Source organism: Schistocerca gregaria, chromosome 1 (genome assembly GCF_023897955.1).
Source record: "Schistocerca gregaria isolate iqSchGreg1 chromosome 1, iqSchGreg1.2, whole genome shotgun sequence".
NCBI classification, from domain to species: domain Eukaryota; kingdom Metazoa; phylum Arthropoda; class Insecta; order Orthoptera; family Acrididae; genus Schistocerca; species Schistocerca gregaria.
In genome coordinates, this window is record NC_064920.1 from 530218927 (window position 1) to 530238584 (window position 19658).

At 37.7% G+C, this 19658-nt stretch overlaps 1 protein-coding gene across 2 annotated transcripts in view; it reads left to right on the plus strand.

Annotated features, from left to right (window-relative positions):
• The first annotated feature begins 45 nt into the window (after window positions 1–45).
• The window catches only part of LOC126355077 (nurim homolog), a 40774-nt gene continuing 21161 nt past the window's right edge, over window positions 46–19658 (plus strand). Inside the window, exons 1-3 of one of the 2 annotated variants that reach the window (XM_050005269.1) lie at window positions 46–304; window positions 4583–4764; window positions 9748–9918. In XM_050005269.1, coding sequence (XP_049861226.1) covers window positions 178–304; window positions 4583–4764; window positions 9748–9918 — 480 coding nt within the window. In that variant the 5' untranslated portion in view covers window positions 46–177. The remainder of the gene's footprint in view (window positions 305–4582; window positions 4765–9747; window positions 9919–19658) is intronic. The other variant, XM_050005261.1, reaches the window with a different exon arrangement.

The window sequence follows — 19658 nt, forward strand, 5'->3', positions numbered from 1 at the left end:
AATCGATACAAACACCGTAATTTGTCTAAAAATTTTGCGAAGTGTGTCTACTTTACTGTACCACTCATTGGCATGTTTATTTTGGCTACAGCTGGGTAGCTTGGGCGTGTAGACCTCCTGGGAAGCTAATTCATGCCCGTTAAATATCACAGTCAGAGTGCTCTTTAACCCAGAAAAATGAAACTGAGGGACGTTTTTCATGTCAGTTTCTCCTTTTTTAGTTTCTTGTTTAGTGCAGTAACATTCATCCAGCTGATATTTTTCTTGTCCCACTTACCGAAGGATGAAGAGAGTCATTTAAAAGGTACTATAGTGTTTTAGAATTTCGAATATTTCGTTCTGTTTAAAACCGGTCGATGGTGGAGCATTTGCGAAAGAGTTTTTAGTAACAATGAAGTTCTGTAAATAATGTAAAATTCTCAGAGTTGTTAAAGGCATTGATTAGAAAGCGCAGAAGTTTTACAGCTGCTACGGAAAATTCAATTTCTAGCGTATATAAGGAGCCCATCACCTACTTCATCTATATGTAAAGTAATGTCTTGATTCTGTTACTCAGCCTTGTGTCGTAGTGTTTTCTATCAGTATTTTGCATTATTGTTCTTCTGTTTACTGATCTCAGCACTGTTATTTGCTTGCGTCATCATTTTAAATAGCCGCTTCTGGTTTTTTTTCCCCCTTGAGGTTTCATTTACAGTTACCCTCTTCTCTTGCCATCCCTCCTATCCCTTTTCCTTAATATTGTTCTGTTTGTTTTTTTGTTTCCGTTAAATATTGTTATTATTATTAATTTGAGTTCACATCTTTTACATATCAACAACCAGTTGTTTGGATCATCTTGAAATTTTATTCTTTGCAGTGAGTCCTATGTTACTTGTCAATCATCTCTTGGTTCCTTAAAACTAACATTTGCCTTACAAAGGGAGACTCTGGTAGAATCTCAACCTACATCTCCATAATCCCAGTACTGGCCAAGGTGGGAAAAAAAAAAAAAAAAAAAAAAAAAAAACCACTAAAGTATCATGTTTTGAATCCTCTATTTTGACACAGCGTAAGTTATGGAAGTCCAAGTCCATGGAAATGAAGTCCTGGACTTAATTACAAACATAAGTCACACTTGTGAACTAAATTCGCTACACTACAATAAGGTAGAATGTTATCATATTAAGAAAGGTGCCTTGGTAGCCATTGAATTTTTCATGTACAGTTAACCGACGACAAATTGTTAGTACAAGGAGCTGTCACATGTGAAGAGAGCTTGCAGCATGGGGTGCCACAAGGATCTGTATAAGGACTTCCATTTTCTTGATTTTTCTAACTAACCAAAGCTTAAATGAACATACCTCTACAGTTTGCACATGTTCTCAAGTGGTAAGAATGACTTTCAGGCAGCAGCTGGGCTTGAATGTGGTAGTAGACCCTCTTGAAATGTTGTTTGTGATGAAAGACTAATCTATAGCATAGCTCGGAATCTAGGTTAGTTTGAAAGGTGATTTTTGATTGTGAGTTGCAGAAGCCAAATAATGTGACTGCCAGATAATGAGGCAAGCAGTGGTTAATGTAAATATATGAAAATAAAGTAAATAAAGAGAATTACATGTAGCTTCAGTGACACTGCATAATTGAGTGTGACAAGAGTTGTTAAGCTTATGAGTTCTTCATTGATTGTAAATTAACTTAGAAAGAGAACATTTTAGATGTGGCATTAAGTTTTCGTGGAGCCCTTTACCTCTTGAGGAAACTAAAAACCATAATAATAGGTAATTCTGTGGTAAAAGTCTACTACAAATTATTTCATGGCAGTGTCAGCTGCTACTGAGAGACTGCTATGCAGACAGCAGAAACATGCTATTATTACAGAAAAAAAGCAATAACAATCATTACTTCTATGGGGAAAACAGATCACTGTAAAGTTGTATTCACTAAATCTTAAGTGTCGATTGTTTTCAGCCAATATATGTTCCTCTGCCTACCTATTCAAAAAGAGTTGCATGCAGTGCACTTACCTGTGAGATGGGGAGTTGAGCCAAACCATGATTGAATCTGTGCATCAGATTAATGACTGTGTCTGGTCCACCTGAGTGTGGTTTTTGGGTGGTTTTAGGTGCTCATGTAGGCAAAAGCTGGGGTGGTTCTCAATTTCTGCTCAGAAAAAGCAGTTAATCACAGAGAACAATGTTTACACATTTCGCAGACAGGTGGTGCATATGACTTCCCTAAGCAGCTGACAACTGTGGCGACAGGAAGGGTCCCAGTAGCAAAGTTAGAGTAAATTTACCAAACCTAGAGTACAGCTGCTCCCTACTTGATGGGATTAACACTAAGAAGTAGGAGTGTGCTCATTTGCCTCATTCATGTGAATTTCAACTAGTAAGAGAGAGAAAGCTCACAGCACTAAGTATAAGCACAATGTAGATGGGTCAAGATGTTGATTTATGAATACACAAGATGGATTTCTACAGGTGACACTGACAATGTTCAGTGTACTATGAAGCAGTACTCAGTCTCTGGCAATGGAATTTTTTAAACAATGGTTTTGTGTAAGCTAAGAAGAGCGTTCATTTTATGCTGTGGATTTTTCCCCCTGGTGACAGAACAGTCACTCTCAGAGTTGCCATTCAGTGCTAGAATACTAGCAGCAACACTTTTATTGTATTCTGAATATTGTTATAGTAGGTCTATGCATTTTATTGTTCTATGATCTTGTAGTTTAATATAGTCCTGATGTTATCCAGCCAGGTCTGACTGGTCAATAAAGTAGAACTAGCAATGGACATAATAATAAATTATTTGTGACAACTTTTCCATCTTTTCACAGTTCATAAAAGTACATTTTCTTTTGCCAGTTCCTGTCTATATCCTGAAGTTTAAATAATAATTGTAAACACTATAAACATAACTGCATTATTAAATGTGTGTGCCTAAAATTTAACGTGTGTTCTTCTCAACCATTTTTTAAAATTCCAACAAACCTACAAAATCCATTCGATATAAGTAAAGTTAAAACTGCAGAAATCCGGAAAAGGATTGCCCTATATAGCAGCTATCTCTCTCTAGTATTTTCTTTTTTCAGTCAGTCTTCTGATCGATTTGATATGACCCACCACAACTTCCTCTCATGTGCCAACCTCTTTATCTCGGAGTAACATTTACAACTAACATTTTTAATTATTTTCTGAATGTAATCCAGTTTACTATTTCAGTTCCGTGTAGTACCGTGGAAGTTATACCATGAAGTTCCATTTTCTAGTCAGTGTGTCCCACATATTTCTTGCCTCATCTGTTCTGTGTAGAACCCTCCCATTTTTTTATCTCGTACTTAATGTACAGCATTCATCTGTAACATCTCATCCCAAACACACTCTTTTCTTTTCTTGTTTTTCCAGAGTTCATGAATTATTCTCATATAAAGCAGATTCAGAAGGATGTAGGTTGCAGTAGGTACTGGGAGATGAAGCAGCTTGCACAGGATAGAGTAGCATGGAGAGCTGCATCAAACCAGTCTCAGGACTGAAGACAACAACAACAACAACATTCTTAGAATTTTGATCCTCAAATTACGGTGTATATTTGATACTAGTAGACTTGTTTTGGAAAGGTAAACCCTATTTACCTGTACTAGTGTTTGTCTTATATCCCCCTTGCTTTGTCTGACATTCATTGTTTTACTTCCATGCTAGACAAAGTCCTTCATTTCATTCCCAAATCTGATGTTAGGTTTATTGCTAATCTCATTCCTAAGATGCCTTATCACATTTGTGTTTCTTTGGTTTGCTGTGAATCCATATTCTGTCCTCATTAGACTGTTCATTCCATCCAACATGTGATTTGTTCTCAATTTCATTGAAGATAACCATGCCATCAGCACATGTTGTCATTGATAGCTTTTCATCTTGAATTTTAATCCCTCTGCTAAACCTTTCTTTTATTTCCATCACGGCTTCTTCAGTGTCCAGATGACATAGTAGGAGAGAAAGACTGCATCCCTACCTTGCATTCATTTTAATCTGAGCACTTCTTTCTCTTTCTTCCATTATTATTGTTTCCTCTTTGTACTTGTAAAGATTTTCATGTGTTTTAAACCTATTGTTATGAGAATTCAAACCTCTTGCACCTTTTGTAGTATCAAACACTTTTTCTAGGTTGACAAACCCTATAAAAGTGTTTTTTCTTCTTTTTTAAGCCTGTCCTTCATTATCAAGCACTCTTAATGATGATTCCATAGCCTTTAATTTTATCAAAAGTTATTTTGGCACTGCTATAAGCTGAATCTGTCCTTTTGACAACCATTTCCTTTTTTATACATGAAAAGTATTCATAGTTGCGAATATGGACAACCATGTCAGCAAACATGTCAACTTTATAAGCAAAAGTTGGAAGATGATGAGGGAGGGAGGGAGCGAGCATTGGTATTACTATTATCATTACTACTACTACTACTACTACTACTACTACTACTATTATTATTATTATTATTATTATTATTTTTAAGTAACAATTATTAATGCATAGGATTTTATTTTCATAACACTTTATACCTAGCAAATTAATTCTGATTGTAAACAAGCATTTTTTTCTCTTGCAGATGACATACGTGGTTTTGAGGATGCCATATGGCCTTTGCTGGTTGATTTAGCATTACTTTATTTGTTTGTTCTGCAACATTCTGTAATGGCAGAACCATATGTAAAAGATTTTTTTGTGTCTCATGGTGCTTCAGTGATCCAGCGAAGCATTTATGTTCTTCTGTCATCTGTGGCTCTGCAGGTAAGTTTTAGCATAGTATTTTGTGTAAAGAAGAGTTTGAGTGGTTTGGTCATGTAATCTATGTCATTTGACTTTCTGACTTAGGCAGTGTTCTTAAATCTGTAATGAAAGGTGTACCCAGAATGATACTACAATCAAATAAAGCAAGAAGAACGTGATACATACAGGTACAGAAAATCTCATAAACTAAAGCTTCAACAACCAGAAACTTTATGTTGTATAAAATTGTAAAGGGTTGGACAAAATTAAATCATTAAAACCTTTAAATATGAAAATCATTCAATACTGCAGATTGAGAAAAAGGCTGCAGGTCATGATAAAAAGGAAATCATCTATGGCATGCTAGCAACAGACTGCAGTTGCTGCTGTTTTGTGTTGAATCCATTCTTATCACTTCTGTCTCTTCATATTGGAATTATACATTATTTCCTCTTATTATACCTTGCTTTTAAATACCAATAACATTTAATCTGATGTAAATGAAAAGTATCCCAATAACAAAAAGAAAATTAGAGGTACAATACGACACATGAAAATCCATAACTAGAACAAGAAGCAGGACTCGTGGAAAAATAAAATACTAATGGTGTTCAGTCTCAAGTCATTGGGACTTGGGATTCATATTTCAAGAGCAAAAGAATAAGCAAGGAGTAGTGTAATAGTGCAGAACAGTTGTGCAAGCAGCAGAAAGAAAAGGAACTATAGAGTTGTTCATAACAGAAAAAATTTCGTCTATAGTTTAAAACCTAAAGTATTAGTAATGACTTGCAGGCAGCCCATAAAACAAAGGTTAGATCCAGTGAAGTATAAGTAGCAGAAGGGATAGAAAATAAATAAATAAAAATGTACTCTTTGAGATGGTAAAAATAGTTCTTTTACAATACACCTAGTGTAAATTAAATTTTGCAGTATTGAAATATTTTGTGGACCACCAAATTATAAAATAGTTTTTCATTTGGTGACTATAGTGCAAGATCTTTGATTTTTTGTTATTTTTGTATTACTCAAAAATTGCAGGTCCCCAGCGTCATCATGCAGTGAAGATATTTTAGTATTTTAAAGGTTAAAGAAGGAGAAAGACACTCCCTTTTGAAAAAAACTGCAGTTGTAAACTCTCTTTTATTTAGAAAATTTATTTACCTACATTTGTTATATTTCCTCCATTGTACAACTGCCAATTGATGCTCATAAATTCTAACATTGAATCCTTTCATATATCACAAAATCTGTAACCCAACCCCCCGCATTAGGAAACCAAAATAGGTAATTTGATAAACCTGTTATTCTACGTTGCTACTGTTTTGTGTCCTACCACTGCTAACCTTAGCAGCCTAACACTAATTATACTTGGAATAGCACTGTAATAGTCATAACATTGTGAATGTCATGTTGTGGTGGCAGTCTTTTTGTTTGAAAATGAGTGGTGAAGTAGTTACAGGACCCAAATGGTTGATACATGTGACTCTGCAGAAGAGGGCTCTGCTCCACATAGAGAAGACATTGCGTTACTTCTACATTTGTGGGTGCTTGGTTCAAAACTCTATCAAATGTAGTACCACTACAGTGTTTGGAAGATGGATCATTTACCTTCTACATTGCTCCTTTCTCCAGAGCTGTCCCTGTGGTGTGCAGTTTGCACCCTCCATTCCCTACATTCCCTTCCCTTATCAACAAAAGTATTACAAATAGTATCCTGAAACCAAGTGCTCAAAAAAGCATACTAACTACTCATTGGTAATATTTAAATACTTTAGGGTTATAGGAGACCGCTCACTGAAAAGCAGCAGCATTTAGTTGCCGACAGGCACACAAAAAACAAACACACACACACACACACACACACACACACACACACACACACACACACAAGTGTATGACCTTATGTGGTGTCAGCTAGACTGACAGTGCCAATGCTATTTTGCAGTGGGTGGACTTGTTGTAGTAGGGGTAGTTTCAGTAATTTCAGGTGGGTGGTTGATTAGAGGGAAAGAGAAGTGGGAGGCAGGGAGAGGGACTGGGTGTGAGTGGCTCACAGCTTGTTGCTTCTGGATCACGGAGTCCCAGGTTTGATTCCTGTCTGGGTCAGGTATTTTCTCTGCCTGGGGACTGTATGTTTGTGTTGTTCTGATTATTCAATCATCATCCAGGAATGTGGCATGACTGGACTGTTAAAAGATTGGGAATTTGTAAGGGTACTGATAATCATGCTGTTGCGAGCTCCACAAACCAAAATAATCACCATCATTGTCATTTCCTTTCCTGTTCCACTTGCAAATAGAGTGAGTGAAAAATTACTTTCTGTGTGTCTCTGTATGAACCCTAATTTTCATTGGTGACAGTAGAATTGTTCTGCAGTCATCTTAAAGTGCCAGTTCTTTAAAATATTGTCAGTAGTGTTCCATGAAAAGAATTTTCTGTACATGGATCATGAAGCACCTCTATAATATTCACATGCTGATCAAACCTACGAGTAACAAATCTAACAGCTGGCTGCAGAATTGCTTTGATGTCTTCCTTTAATCCAACTGGTGGTGATCCCAATCACTTGAGCAGTGCTCAAGAATGGGCCCCACTAGTGCTCCATATTGGTCTCCTTTACAGATGAACCACACTTTCCTAAAATTCTTCCAATGGACTGAAGTCATCTGTTCGCCTTCCATAACTCAGTCCTTACAAGCTCATGCCATTTCATATCACTTTGCAACATTGTCCCGGGATGTTTAATTGAAATCTGCATTACATACATTTTTCTACATTGAGGCCAAGCTATCATTCTTTACAACAACCAGAAAGTCAGCCTAAGTCATTTTGTATCCTTTTACAATCTCTCAACAACACCACCTTCCCATATGCTACAGCATTATCAGCAAACAGTCACAGATTACTGCTCACCCTGTTTGTAAGAGCATTTATGTACATAGAGAATAAGAGTGGTCCTATCACACTTCCCTGGGGCACACCTGATGATATCCTTGTCTCTCATGAACATCCACTGTCAGGGAGGACAATGTACTGGATCTGTTACTTACGAAGTCTTCAAGCCACTCACTTGTATGGGAACCTATTCTGTATGTCCATACCTTCGTTAACAGTTGGAAGTTGGGCACCTTGTCAAATGTTGTTCCCATCTAAAATGAGAATATCAATGTGTCATTTTATTCATTTCTTCAGTTCAGCTTGTGTATTTCCTCATTTTTTCCTCCTATCTAGCACTTCCTTTAATTACTCTCTGTAACCCATCAATCAGTTTCTCCATTACTTCAGAATCAGCTTCCAACTTCTTTGACATACCCTGTTCATTATACTTTCTATCACATTAAATCCAAGATGAGTCAACATTCTTCATTACTCTGATGTTTGTATATCACTTCACTTTTTAAGTTATTTAAATTATCCCATACTTTCACTCACAGTAGCTATAAATTTTCGTTCATCTTGTGTTGTAATTTATTATTTGAATTTCAAATTTTGTGTTTTAAATCTTTGCAAATCCATCTTAATTCAGTCTGCAACAGATCAAAGTGGTGATGCAGTCTCTCATATTGCAATTCTTCTCTTTGTGTGTTGAACCTACTCGTTGTGAGGTTTCTTTGCATTTCGCTGTAACTTCTTCATACATTCTGTCATTTGGTCAGAAAGCAGCTTAAATATCTACATACTTCCAAGTTTCAGAGATACAGATTTTTGTTCGCTTATCACATATAAACTGCTTTAAAGTAATTCTACACCTGGATAAGAATAGCAAAGTGACTGATAGCTTGTTGTTTACAGAACAGCTACCATAGCAACAACCCGTCTGTTCACTATTCTCATAATACTCTGTTGCCATAACTGCCAATTGCCGCAAACTGTCGTAGGCGCCAGATGCAGCCAGTAACACAGCAATTCTGATAGTTTTCCTCATTTCATTGTGCAGTGTGTTTGTTTTAGATGGCAAAATGTCCCAAAGCAGTTACAAAAATACGCAGAAAAGTAATGACTGTTGCCAGCCTGCTAATAAAAACTCAGCAGTGCACACACACAGTGTGTGAGTGCATGAGGAACATAAATGTCCAGCTGTTGCTGCCACCATGTTGTGTGTGCATACAGATGGGAACTAACATCATCCTCATGCTTGCCTGTCAATGACAAGCAATATAAACTTTCTTCATAAGTATTTCATATTAGCTGTTATTTAAAAGTACACAATTAACAACCCTCAAAATGAGAATTACTTACTGTGTGAATTTCATGCCTTATTTAGTTGTAGAGCGACATTTTCCTTGGTCTTTACGGTATAAAGTTTGTTAAAAAATCCTATTAATGAGAAATTCTTGTCATTAGTGACAAATACAACTACAAAATAGGCTTGTGGATGCTTTAAAAATTTCAAAACATCATCCTACACGAGAATTCAACAGCAGTTATAAATTGATATGCTGTCTGTGTCACCTGAAATCCAAATAAAAGACTTTCAAAGTTGAGTTCCTGTGCTGCAGATTTAAATCACCAAATCTGAGTGCAGATGTTAATTGTAACAAAGTTGAATTTCACATACTGAGTTCAGAAGTCAGCAATGAGCAGTGCTGTTGAAAAGGAAGACAGACTATCACTCAGTGAAAGAGCACTCGTCATGCCATAAGGGAAGGCGACTGTCACTATTTTCTTGTTTATTATGATTTTGGACACTTTTTCACTCCTAAAATTCTGTCTTTCAGATAAGTGTTTAATGGCAGAAATGAGTTCTTGCTACTGCAAACAGTGGGCTATCAAAGTTACAATAGAATGATCTTGAAGGTAATTTTGTAATCAGATGTATTGCATAAGCACATATACTTACTTGGCTGGAAATGATAACAAATGTTGAATAGTTAATTCATCAAACAAAGTCTGTGGGATTTCAGGTCTTCATAAACCCGCAGTGTGTGTTTTGGTAGTAAGGGAACTGTTATAGTTAACCTGTGTTTAGATTTATTCAATCGTAAAATATTTTTGGACTTTCAGGTTGTTTTCCACTATTGGCAGTATGTACCATGGCTAACGCTTTGGCAAATTGATACTACACAGAGCAGTGTAAAACTGTGGTGTTTTGCAGTGATTCACTGTTGTGCTTGGATAATGACATATGCAGGAGTGATCAACATGGATGTGCTGGATTTGTTGGGAGTGAAGCAGGTAAGATACTAACTACATATTGTGGTCAGAAAGGAAGAGAATTAGAAGGGTAGAGGCAAATAAAAGTTTAAGTATGATAAGTTGAAGGTATTGGTGTAAGAGATGATATAATGTGCAGCTAATAAATATTACAATGTCGACATATAAGACCAGCATATTAAAAATAACTGACAGTGACACTCATTAGAATCTGTGTCCTTAGTGCTTAAAGTCGTTTCCTTGACTGTTGTATTTGATGTAGCAGCTTTTTTCATCATATCTTGTTGAGAAATTCATCAATTTTGAAAGTACTCTGTAATTACATGACACAGCTCCTTTAATGTGTGCTGTTTTGTATACAGCATCCCTCCCTCAAGCCATCACAAGCCAAGGACCTTGCTGCCATGGAATGATTTGCATACATTGATGATGCATATAGCTGTTCTGTAGGTGCAACTATGTTGGAGGGCTATATGTGGAGAGGCCAGACTATAATATGGTTCCTGAAGAAGGGCAGCAGCAGCCTTCTCAGCAGTTGCAGGGCAACAGCGTGGATGAGTAACTGATCTGGCCTTGTAGCATCAGACAACATGGTCTTGCTATGTTGACCATGTGAGTGGCTTAAAGCAAGGGAAAACTACAACCAATATATTTTATGAGAACAAGCCACTTTATTGTATAATGATAATGGCATCCTCTTGGGTGAAGTATTCCACAGATAAAGTAGCCTCCCATTTGGATCTCTTGGTGGAGACTACTCAGGAGGATATTGTCACCAGGAAAAACAAAACACATTCTACAGTTTGAGAACCTTAATCAAGTGGGTAGGTTAGATGATGACTACCGATGACACTGCAGGTCCTACAGAGAAGGCAAAGGACTTGGAAGATCAGTTGAACCTCGTGAAAAGAGGTTGTAGGACAAATATCAGCTAAGGTAAAATGAGGCTAATGTAACGTGGTGGAATCAAATTGTGCGATACTGAGGGAATTAAATTAGGAAATGAGACACTAAAAGTATTAGATGAATTTTGCTACTTGGACAGCAAAATAACAGATTGTGGCCAAAGTAGAGAGGGCATAAAATGTTGACTGACAGTATCAAGAAAAGCTTTCATGAAAAAGAGAAATTTGTTGACAACAAATGTAATTCTCTTCTAGAATACACAGAGAGCTTTTTATGCTACATCTGGTGGCTCAAAGAGTTGTTTTACCATCCCCCCCCCCTTCCTCCCCACCCTTTTAACAGTAAGATAGTGTGGAAATGAATAAAACATTTGATTTTTTTTCTATTTTTATTTTTTATTTTATTTTTTTTATTTTTATTTATTTATTTATTTATTTATTTTTTTTTTTTTTTTGCAAAATGCCCAACAGTAAGCTATTATCATCACTAAATATTTGTCTAAAATTTCCCTTTCCTTACAGTTATATATTATCCATAGCCAAATTTTCATGGAGCTACATTTCATACGCTTCACATTTTTTAAAGCTGTTACTGTTGCCTTTACGCCATAGGGTGCTTATGTTGGTCTTACAGAGTGCTTTGTTTACCCTTCAGATGCTTAATAGTTTCTCACTTTTGAGAAGTGTTGAATAAGATTATTCTGGAACATTCTCAAAAAACTGTAATGTGGGCACTAGAAGATCACATGTGCCATAAGTTACTGGGCTTAGTGTTAAACTTGGCGCCCTGTGCTATTGTCCAAGTTTTCTGTCTAGTATTTTGCATCACCCTGTCTGAATACAGAGTGGCATGACTGCAGCAATGTATGTCTGCTCATTACCCAACATAGTAATCGAGTAAAGTGATGCAGAGCTTAAGACATTGCATTAGCCTTGTATTCAAGCACAGCAGGATGCAAATCACTATTCAGTGACTTTCTGTTGTATCCCAACATCATGTAAGGTGTCTTTTGTCACGTTCTTGCACATGTCCCATTCTTGCCCTCATCCACCATTGTTAGTGCTCCATTTCTAACGACTCTGAAATCTAGTCAAAGATGCAATAAAGTAAGTTAAAACACAGTTATGAGGCCAAGGTGAAAAGTACTCAGCCTCAGAAATGACACTGATGCCAGTAAAGCTTTAGTGCAATGGAAAAACCAGCCAAAGTTACAAATTTCACTTACTTATTTATTTATTTATTCGATGATTAGATTCAGGGTGGGACACATTTTCAAATCATCATAAAAGATAGTCAAAATGATATTTCTGAAATTACGAAAATGTGCAAGTATTATTAAGTGCAAATGGATGGTAATAAAGCATGCAGGCAACTGTAACTAATTGTATATATTATTTGACATGGTTTTTGCATGTTTGTAAATACCATTTTGACTACCTGTTACAATGATGTGAAAATGTCTCCCGGCCCAAAACTAGTCATTGAGTTAATAAAAAATTTGCAACTTTGCTTGATTTTTGTTATACTGATTAACATAAGTTGCTGATCTGCAATTGTTCCAAAATGCTGGAAGTAGTAAAACTATTTTTATGTTGTTTGACATTGTCCAATAATATAAGTAAAGTGTCAACTTGATGTGAAGTACTATTTTATTTACATGGCTTCCCAAAAGCAATCATTTTGTACATATGCATGTATTTTATCCAGATGGATAAAATGAAGCAACCAGCGGTGGCGTATTTGTCGCTGTCAGTAGTAGTTTATCCTCTAGGGAAGTAGAAGTGGAATTATTATGGGTGGAGGTTACACTCAACAATTGAGCTAGGTTAATAATTAGCTCCTTTTACCGACCTCCCAACTCAGCAGCATTAGTGGCACAACAACTGAGAGAAAATCTGGAATACATTTCACATAAATTTTCTCCGCATGTTATAGTCTTAGGTGGAGATTTCAATTTACCAGATATAGACTGGGACACTCAAATGTTTAGGATGGGTGATAGGGACAGAGCATCGAGTGACATTATACTGAGTGCACTATCCGAAAATTACCTCGAGCAATTAAACAGAGAACCGACTCGTAGAGATAACATCTTGGACCTACTGATAACAAACAGACCCGAACTTTTTGACTCTGTAAGTGCGGAACAGGGAATCAGTGATCATAAGGTTGTTGCAGCATCCCTGAATATGGAAGTAAATAGGAATATAAAAAAAGGGAGGAAGGTTTATCTGTTTAGCAAGAGTAATAGAAGGCAGATTTCAGACTACCTAACAGATCAAAATGAATACTTCTGTTCCGACACTGACAATGTTGAGAGTTTATGGAAAAAGTTCAAGGCAATTGTAAAATGCGTTTTAGACAGGTACGTGCTGAGTAAAACTGTGAGGGATGGGAAAAACCACCGTGGTTCAACAACAAAGTTAGGAAACTACTACGAAAGCAAAGAGAGCTTCACTGCAAGTTTAAACGCAGCCAAAACCTCTCAGACAAACAGAAGCTAAATGATGTCAAAGTTAGCATAAGGAGGGCTATGTGTGAAGCGTTCAGTGAATTTGAAAGTAAAATTCTATGTACCGACTTGACAGAAAATCCTAGGAAGTTCTGGTCTTACGTTAAATCAGCAAGTGGCTTGAAACAACATATCCAGACACTCCAGGATTATGATGGCATTGAAACAGAGGATGACATCCGTAAACCTGAAATACTAAACACCTTTTTCCAGAGCTGTTTCACAGAGGAAGACCGCACTGCAGTTCCTTCTCTAAATCCTCGCACAAATGAAAAAATGGCTGACATCAAAATAAGTGTCCAAGGAATAGAAAAGCAACTGGAGTCGCTCAACAGAGGAAAGTCCACTGGACTGGACGGGATACCAATTCGATTCTACACATAGTACGCAAAAGAACTTGCCCCCCTTCTAACAACCATGTACCGCAAGCCTCTAGAGGAACGGAAGGTTCCAAATGATTGGAAAAGAGCACAGGTAGTCCCAGTCTTCAAGAAGGGTCGTCGAGCAGATGCGCAAAACTATAGACCTATATCTCTGACGTCAATCAGTTGTAGAATTTTAGAACATGTTTTTTGCTCACGTATCATGTCGTTTCTGGAAACCCAGAATCTAATCTGTAGGAATCAACATGGATTCCGGAAACAGCGATCGTGTGAGACCCAACTCGCTTTATTTGTTCATGAAACCCAGAAAATATTAGATACAGGCTCCTAGGTAGATGCTATTCTCCTTGACTTCCGGAAGGCATTCGATACAGTTCCGCACTGTCGTCTGATAAACAAAATAAGAGTCTACGGAATATGTCTCAGCTGTGTGGCTGGATTGAAGAGTTTTTAGCAAACAGGACATAGCATGTTGTTCTCAATGGAGAGACATCTACAGACATTAAAGTAACCTCTGGCGTGCCACAGAGGAGTGTTATGGGACCATTGCTTTTCACAATATGTATAAATGACCTAGTAGATAGTGTCAGAAGTTCCATGCGGCTTTTTGCGGATGATGCTGTAGTATACAGAGAAGTTGCAGCATTAGAAAACTGTCGCAAAATGCAGGAAGATCTGCAGCGGATAGGCACTTGGTGCAAGGAGTGGCAACTTATGCTTAACATAGACAAATGTAACGTATTGCGAATACATAGAAAGAAGGATCCTTTATTGTATGATTATATGATAGCAGAACAAACACTGGTAGCAGTTACTTCTGTAAAATATCTGGGAGTATGTGTGCGGAACGATTTAGAGTGGAATGATCATATAAAATTAATTGTTGGTAAGGCGGGTACCAGGTTGAGATTCATTGGGAGAGTCCATAGAAAATGTAGTCCATCAACAAAGGAGGTGGCTTACAAAACACTCTTTCGACCTATACTTGAGTATTGCTCATCAGTGTGGGATCCGTACCAGGTTGGGTTTACGGAGGAGATAGAGAAGATCCAAAGAAGCGTGGCGCTTTTCATCACAGGTTTATTTGGTAACCGTGATAGTGTTACGGAAATGTTTAGCAAACTCAAGTGGCAGACTCTGTAAGAGAGGCACTCTGCATCGCGGTGTAGCTTGCTGTCCAAGTTTCGAGAGGGTGTGTTTCTGAATGAGGTATCGAATATATTGCTTCCCCCTACTTATAACCTCCGAGGAGATCACGAATGTAAAATTAGAGACATTCAAGTGCGCACATAGGCTTTCCGGCAGTCGTTCTTCCCACGAACCATGCACGACTGGAACCAGAAAGGGAGGTAATGACAGTGGCACATGAAGTGCCCTCCACCACACACCGTTGGGTGGCTTGCGGAGTATAAATGTAGATGTAGATGTAGAATTTGGCAAAAAATAACATTGAAATTGGCATAAAAAGTAGCACCAAAATTAGAAAAAAGATTGGAAAAAAATAAGACCAAATTTGAAAAAAAGTAGCATGGAAAAGGAAAAAGTAACATAGAAATTGGCAAAACAAGATAATAATGAAATCAGTAAAAAAATAATTTGGCAACAAAATAGCATTGATTTCGACAAAGAATTTCCGCGTCTTGGCAACAGATTCTGGCGGTGGCATGTGTGCTGACACATGTGTATGCATAATCTGCCGTTTTGTGTATTGTTCGGCACAATAAAAGTCAATATCAAACTTGTCTGCGTATCTCTTCTGTATGCCCTGGCATGATTCACTGCCCCCCCCTCTCTCTTACTCTCCCTCCCTCCCCCCTCTCCCCCCTCCCCCTCACCCCTCCCCCCTCCCCCCTCTCCCCTCCCCCCCTCCCCCTCTCCCTCCTCCTCATCCTGGTGTGATATGCCCCCTGAAGCTGGGGTGTTGTAACAGTCTACATCTTCAGCTACATATATTCTCTGCAAATCACTGTGAGGTGCATGGCAGAGTGTATGTCCCATTGTACCAGATATTAGGGCTCTTCCCAAAACATTCACATATGAAGCATGGGAAGAATGATTGTTTGAATGCTTCTGTGCATGCAGCAATTATTCTATTCTTATCCTCATGATCCATATGTGAGCAATACATAGTGTGTTGTAATATATCTGTAGAGTAATCATTTAAAGCCAGTTTTTGAAACTTTACTTTTCAGGGTAGTTTACATCTATCTTCAGAAGTCTTCCAGTACAGTTCCTTCAGGACCTCTGTGACACTCCCATGGATTAAACATACCTGTGGTCATTCTTACTGCCCTTCTCTGTATATATTCAATATCCTCTTTTAGTCCTATCTAGTATGTGTACCACATGCTTGAGCAGTATTCTAGTACTGGTCATGCAAGTAATTTGTAAGAAATCTCTTCTGTAGATTGATTGCGCTTCCCTAGTATTCTACCAGTAAACTGAAGTCTACCACCTACTTTACCCACAACTGAACCTATGTGCTCATTCCATTTCATATCAGTACAAAGTGTTACACCCAGGTATTTGTATGAGTTGACCAATTCCAATAGTGACTCATTGATGTTATAGGATACTACAGTTTTTCATTTTGTGAAGTGCAGAATTTTCCATTTCTGAACATTTAGAACAAGTTGCATGCCTCTGTACCACACTGAAATCTCATCAAGTTGTGACTGATATTTATGCACCTTTTCTCAGATGGCCCTTCAGTATAGATAACTGCATCATCTGCAAAAAGCTTGATTTTACTATTAATATTGTCTGCAAGGTCGTTAATATACAACATGAACAGTGAGAGTCCCAATACTCATACCGGGGGTGCAACCAAAGTTACTTCTACATCTGATGATGACTCTCCATCCAAGATAACATGCTGTGTCCTCCCTACCAAAAAGTCCTCAGTCCAGTCACAAATTTCCCTTGATACCCCATATGATCATACTTTTGACAGTAAGCATTGGTGTGGTACTGAGTCAAATCATTTTCAGAAACCAAGAAACACTGCATCTCTCATTCTGTTCATTTGAGCTCAGAATATGTTCAAATATTCTATAATGAATCAATGTCAAGGATATTGGACAGTGGTTTTGTAGATCGCTTCTACTACCCTTCTTGTAAATGGGTGTGACCTGTGCCTTTTTCCAAGAACTGAGCATGGTTATTTGTTCGAGGTACCTACAGTAGCTTATAGTTAGAAAAGGGGCTAACTCAGCTCCAAATTCAGTATGGAATCTGATAGCGATTCCTTCAGGCCCTGGATTTTTGTTTAATTTTAATGGTTTCAGCTGTGTTTCAGAACCACTGACACTAATGCTTATTTCATTCATCTTTGCAGTGGTATGAGGATTAAATTGGGGCAATTTTCCTGCGTTTTACTTTGTAAAGAAACATTTGAAAATGGAGTTAAGCATTTCAGCTTTTGCTTTGCTACCCTCAATTTCAGTTGCTGTCTCATTCGCTAGGGACTGGACAATAATTTTACACACAACCTGAATTTCTTTGGATTTTGTGAAATGTCATTTGACAATATTTTGCTATGGTAGTTACTGAAGGCACCATGCATAGATCTCTTGACAGCCAAACACTTCATTCAGCATCTCTCTACCCATAGCCCTACACTTTGTCTTACACCTATTATGCAGTAATCTCTGTTTCTTCAGAAGTTTCTTTACAGTCAGTGACTATATAGCATGGGGGTTCCCTCCCATTATGAACTCTACTGCTTACATATCTAACCATTATGTGGTTAACTATTCTTGTAAACTCAAGCCAGAGTTGTTCTACATGCCCCTGATCTGTGCTGAAAGTTTCACGTTCCTTATTGAAGTATGACACTCCTGATCTTTTATCTAATTTAGTGAACAAATATATCTTTCTGCTTATTGTAGTTGTTCAAATGGTTCTGAGCACTATGGGACTAAACATCTGAGGTCATCAGTCCCCTAGAACTTAGAACTACTTAAACCTAACTAACCTAAGGACATCACACACATCCATGCTCGAGGCAGGATTAGAACCTGCGACCATAGTCAGCCTAGCTTGCCATAGAACTGTCAATGTCTCTGGTTCAATCCTTCCACTCAACTCGGAACCATAGGGCCATGATCAATTCTGGGGACAGTGCTGCAAATTGTGAGCTTTGTTGAAACTCCGTATGCAAGGCTAGTCTTCTCAGCTTTCTCTGCCAGTCGCTGTAATGATCCAAGGATGACCTCATAACCCAGACGACAGACATAATATGTTCCAACATGCGCCACAATCTGCAATTGTTTGCTCCCTGTCCCCTCATTAGGTGCCATAATAGCCTCTTCAACATGTTGAATGAGGCCCCCAGGCATACACACTGAGTGCACATGGTGTCCTTTCCTGTCCCTTTCTGCCTTCTCTCTAAGGGGTACCATCATTTGCCATATGTTTGAACAGCTGACAATTTAACAGATCGGTACTCTTTTGTGTTTGCCTCCTCCTGACACCAGGTTTCCCCGAAACAGGTGAAGTGAGTCCCACCAGCTCAGTTTCAGTGAAAGGCAGCAACTCGAACTTGTTTGTTAGGGAAATTGGTACAACACCCTTAGTCCTCCCTGGTCCTCCCCCATTCTGTACAGGATTCCTAGATCTACCATTGTCATGCCACTTGCAGTCAATTGGTCGGGTAATGATAGATCCTGTACTTTCTGCAGAGGAGACAGGATCTAAGGAGAGAATAGTACTTGCGGTACCTCTGGTACAGGTATCATAGGTACACAACACTCGGGATCTCTTCCAACACACCGATTCACAGCAGCCACTAATCGTTTGACCGTAGTCAGGGCAATTTCCAGCTGCTTACAATTGTCAACCAACTTATCCCCTGTTTGAGACGAGCACAATGGTGCTGCATTTTGGCTGGTGCAATGTGTTACAGGACAGTGAACAAATAACTTCAAATTAAACCTGCTGATTATCTTTTAGTCTGTTGAGCTAAAAATTGGCTAATTCTGTATATTAATTGAAGCAAAATACTATTAAGGCAACACAAAAACCTGTGATAAAAACTAGTAGTATCCTAAAACATTTTGATGTTAAGCATAGTTGTTAGCAAACTCGAAAACAGAGTTAATTTATGATAAATGCAGATAATATGTAGGGTTCCTCCTCTTTAAGGGAAAACTAAATGTAACAGTTAGAAAATCTGCTACAGTAACTAAATCACAAATGCCGATTTGTTGCAAATTGCTCATAGATTACACAAAGGACAGTGGTAGCTTCCGAAAATGTGTATTATTTGCACTGATATACAGTGAAATTCTGGGGTGTTGTATACTATGGCTAAACTGTGAAACACAAACACTGATTTGCTACGAATTAAATTACTTATCCAAAACACTCATACTGCTAATTTATTAAAATGTAGTTTTGCAAGTGTCCAAAACTTCTGAAACTAACATATTTCTCAAGTAATTGTACAATGAAATTAGAAAAAGATGGTTTTGAACAAGGATAGGCCTACTGTCCTCAAAAATTTAAAACATCACAATTTAGTTTAAGCCTACAATTGACAATAATAGTACTAGTTTATCGTGGCACTCGCAAATGTTTGAAATTTCACAATATATCACAATACAAATGGCTATTGGTACAATCAATGAAAGATTACACAGAAGTAGTGACGTGAACAATAAAATATGCAAATCTAGAACTTTAAATCGACACATGATCTTGTACAAGCGGTCTCACACCAGAGAAAATTCATAAGTTAGCTTTTATGTAATAAATAAATGTGCATATGGCATGGATTTTTCACTTAGCTGATTCTGTGCACACTTATACATTGGCGTGCCGAAGTATTGTTTATTTTGATCAAAATGGGAATGTGCGTTTTTGTAAACAGGTGATTGAATGTAGGAATAGTGTATGCAAAATGGTGGAAACCTGTGTGATTTCTAACACAGAAGCAATTGCTGCTTTAACTCAGTGAG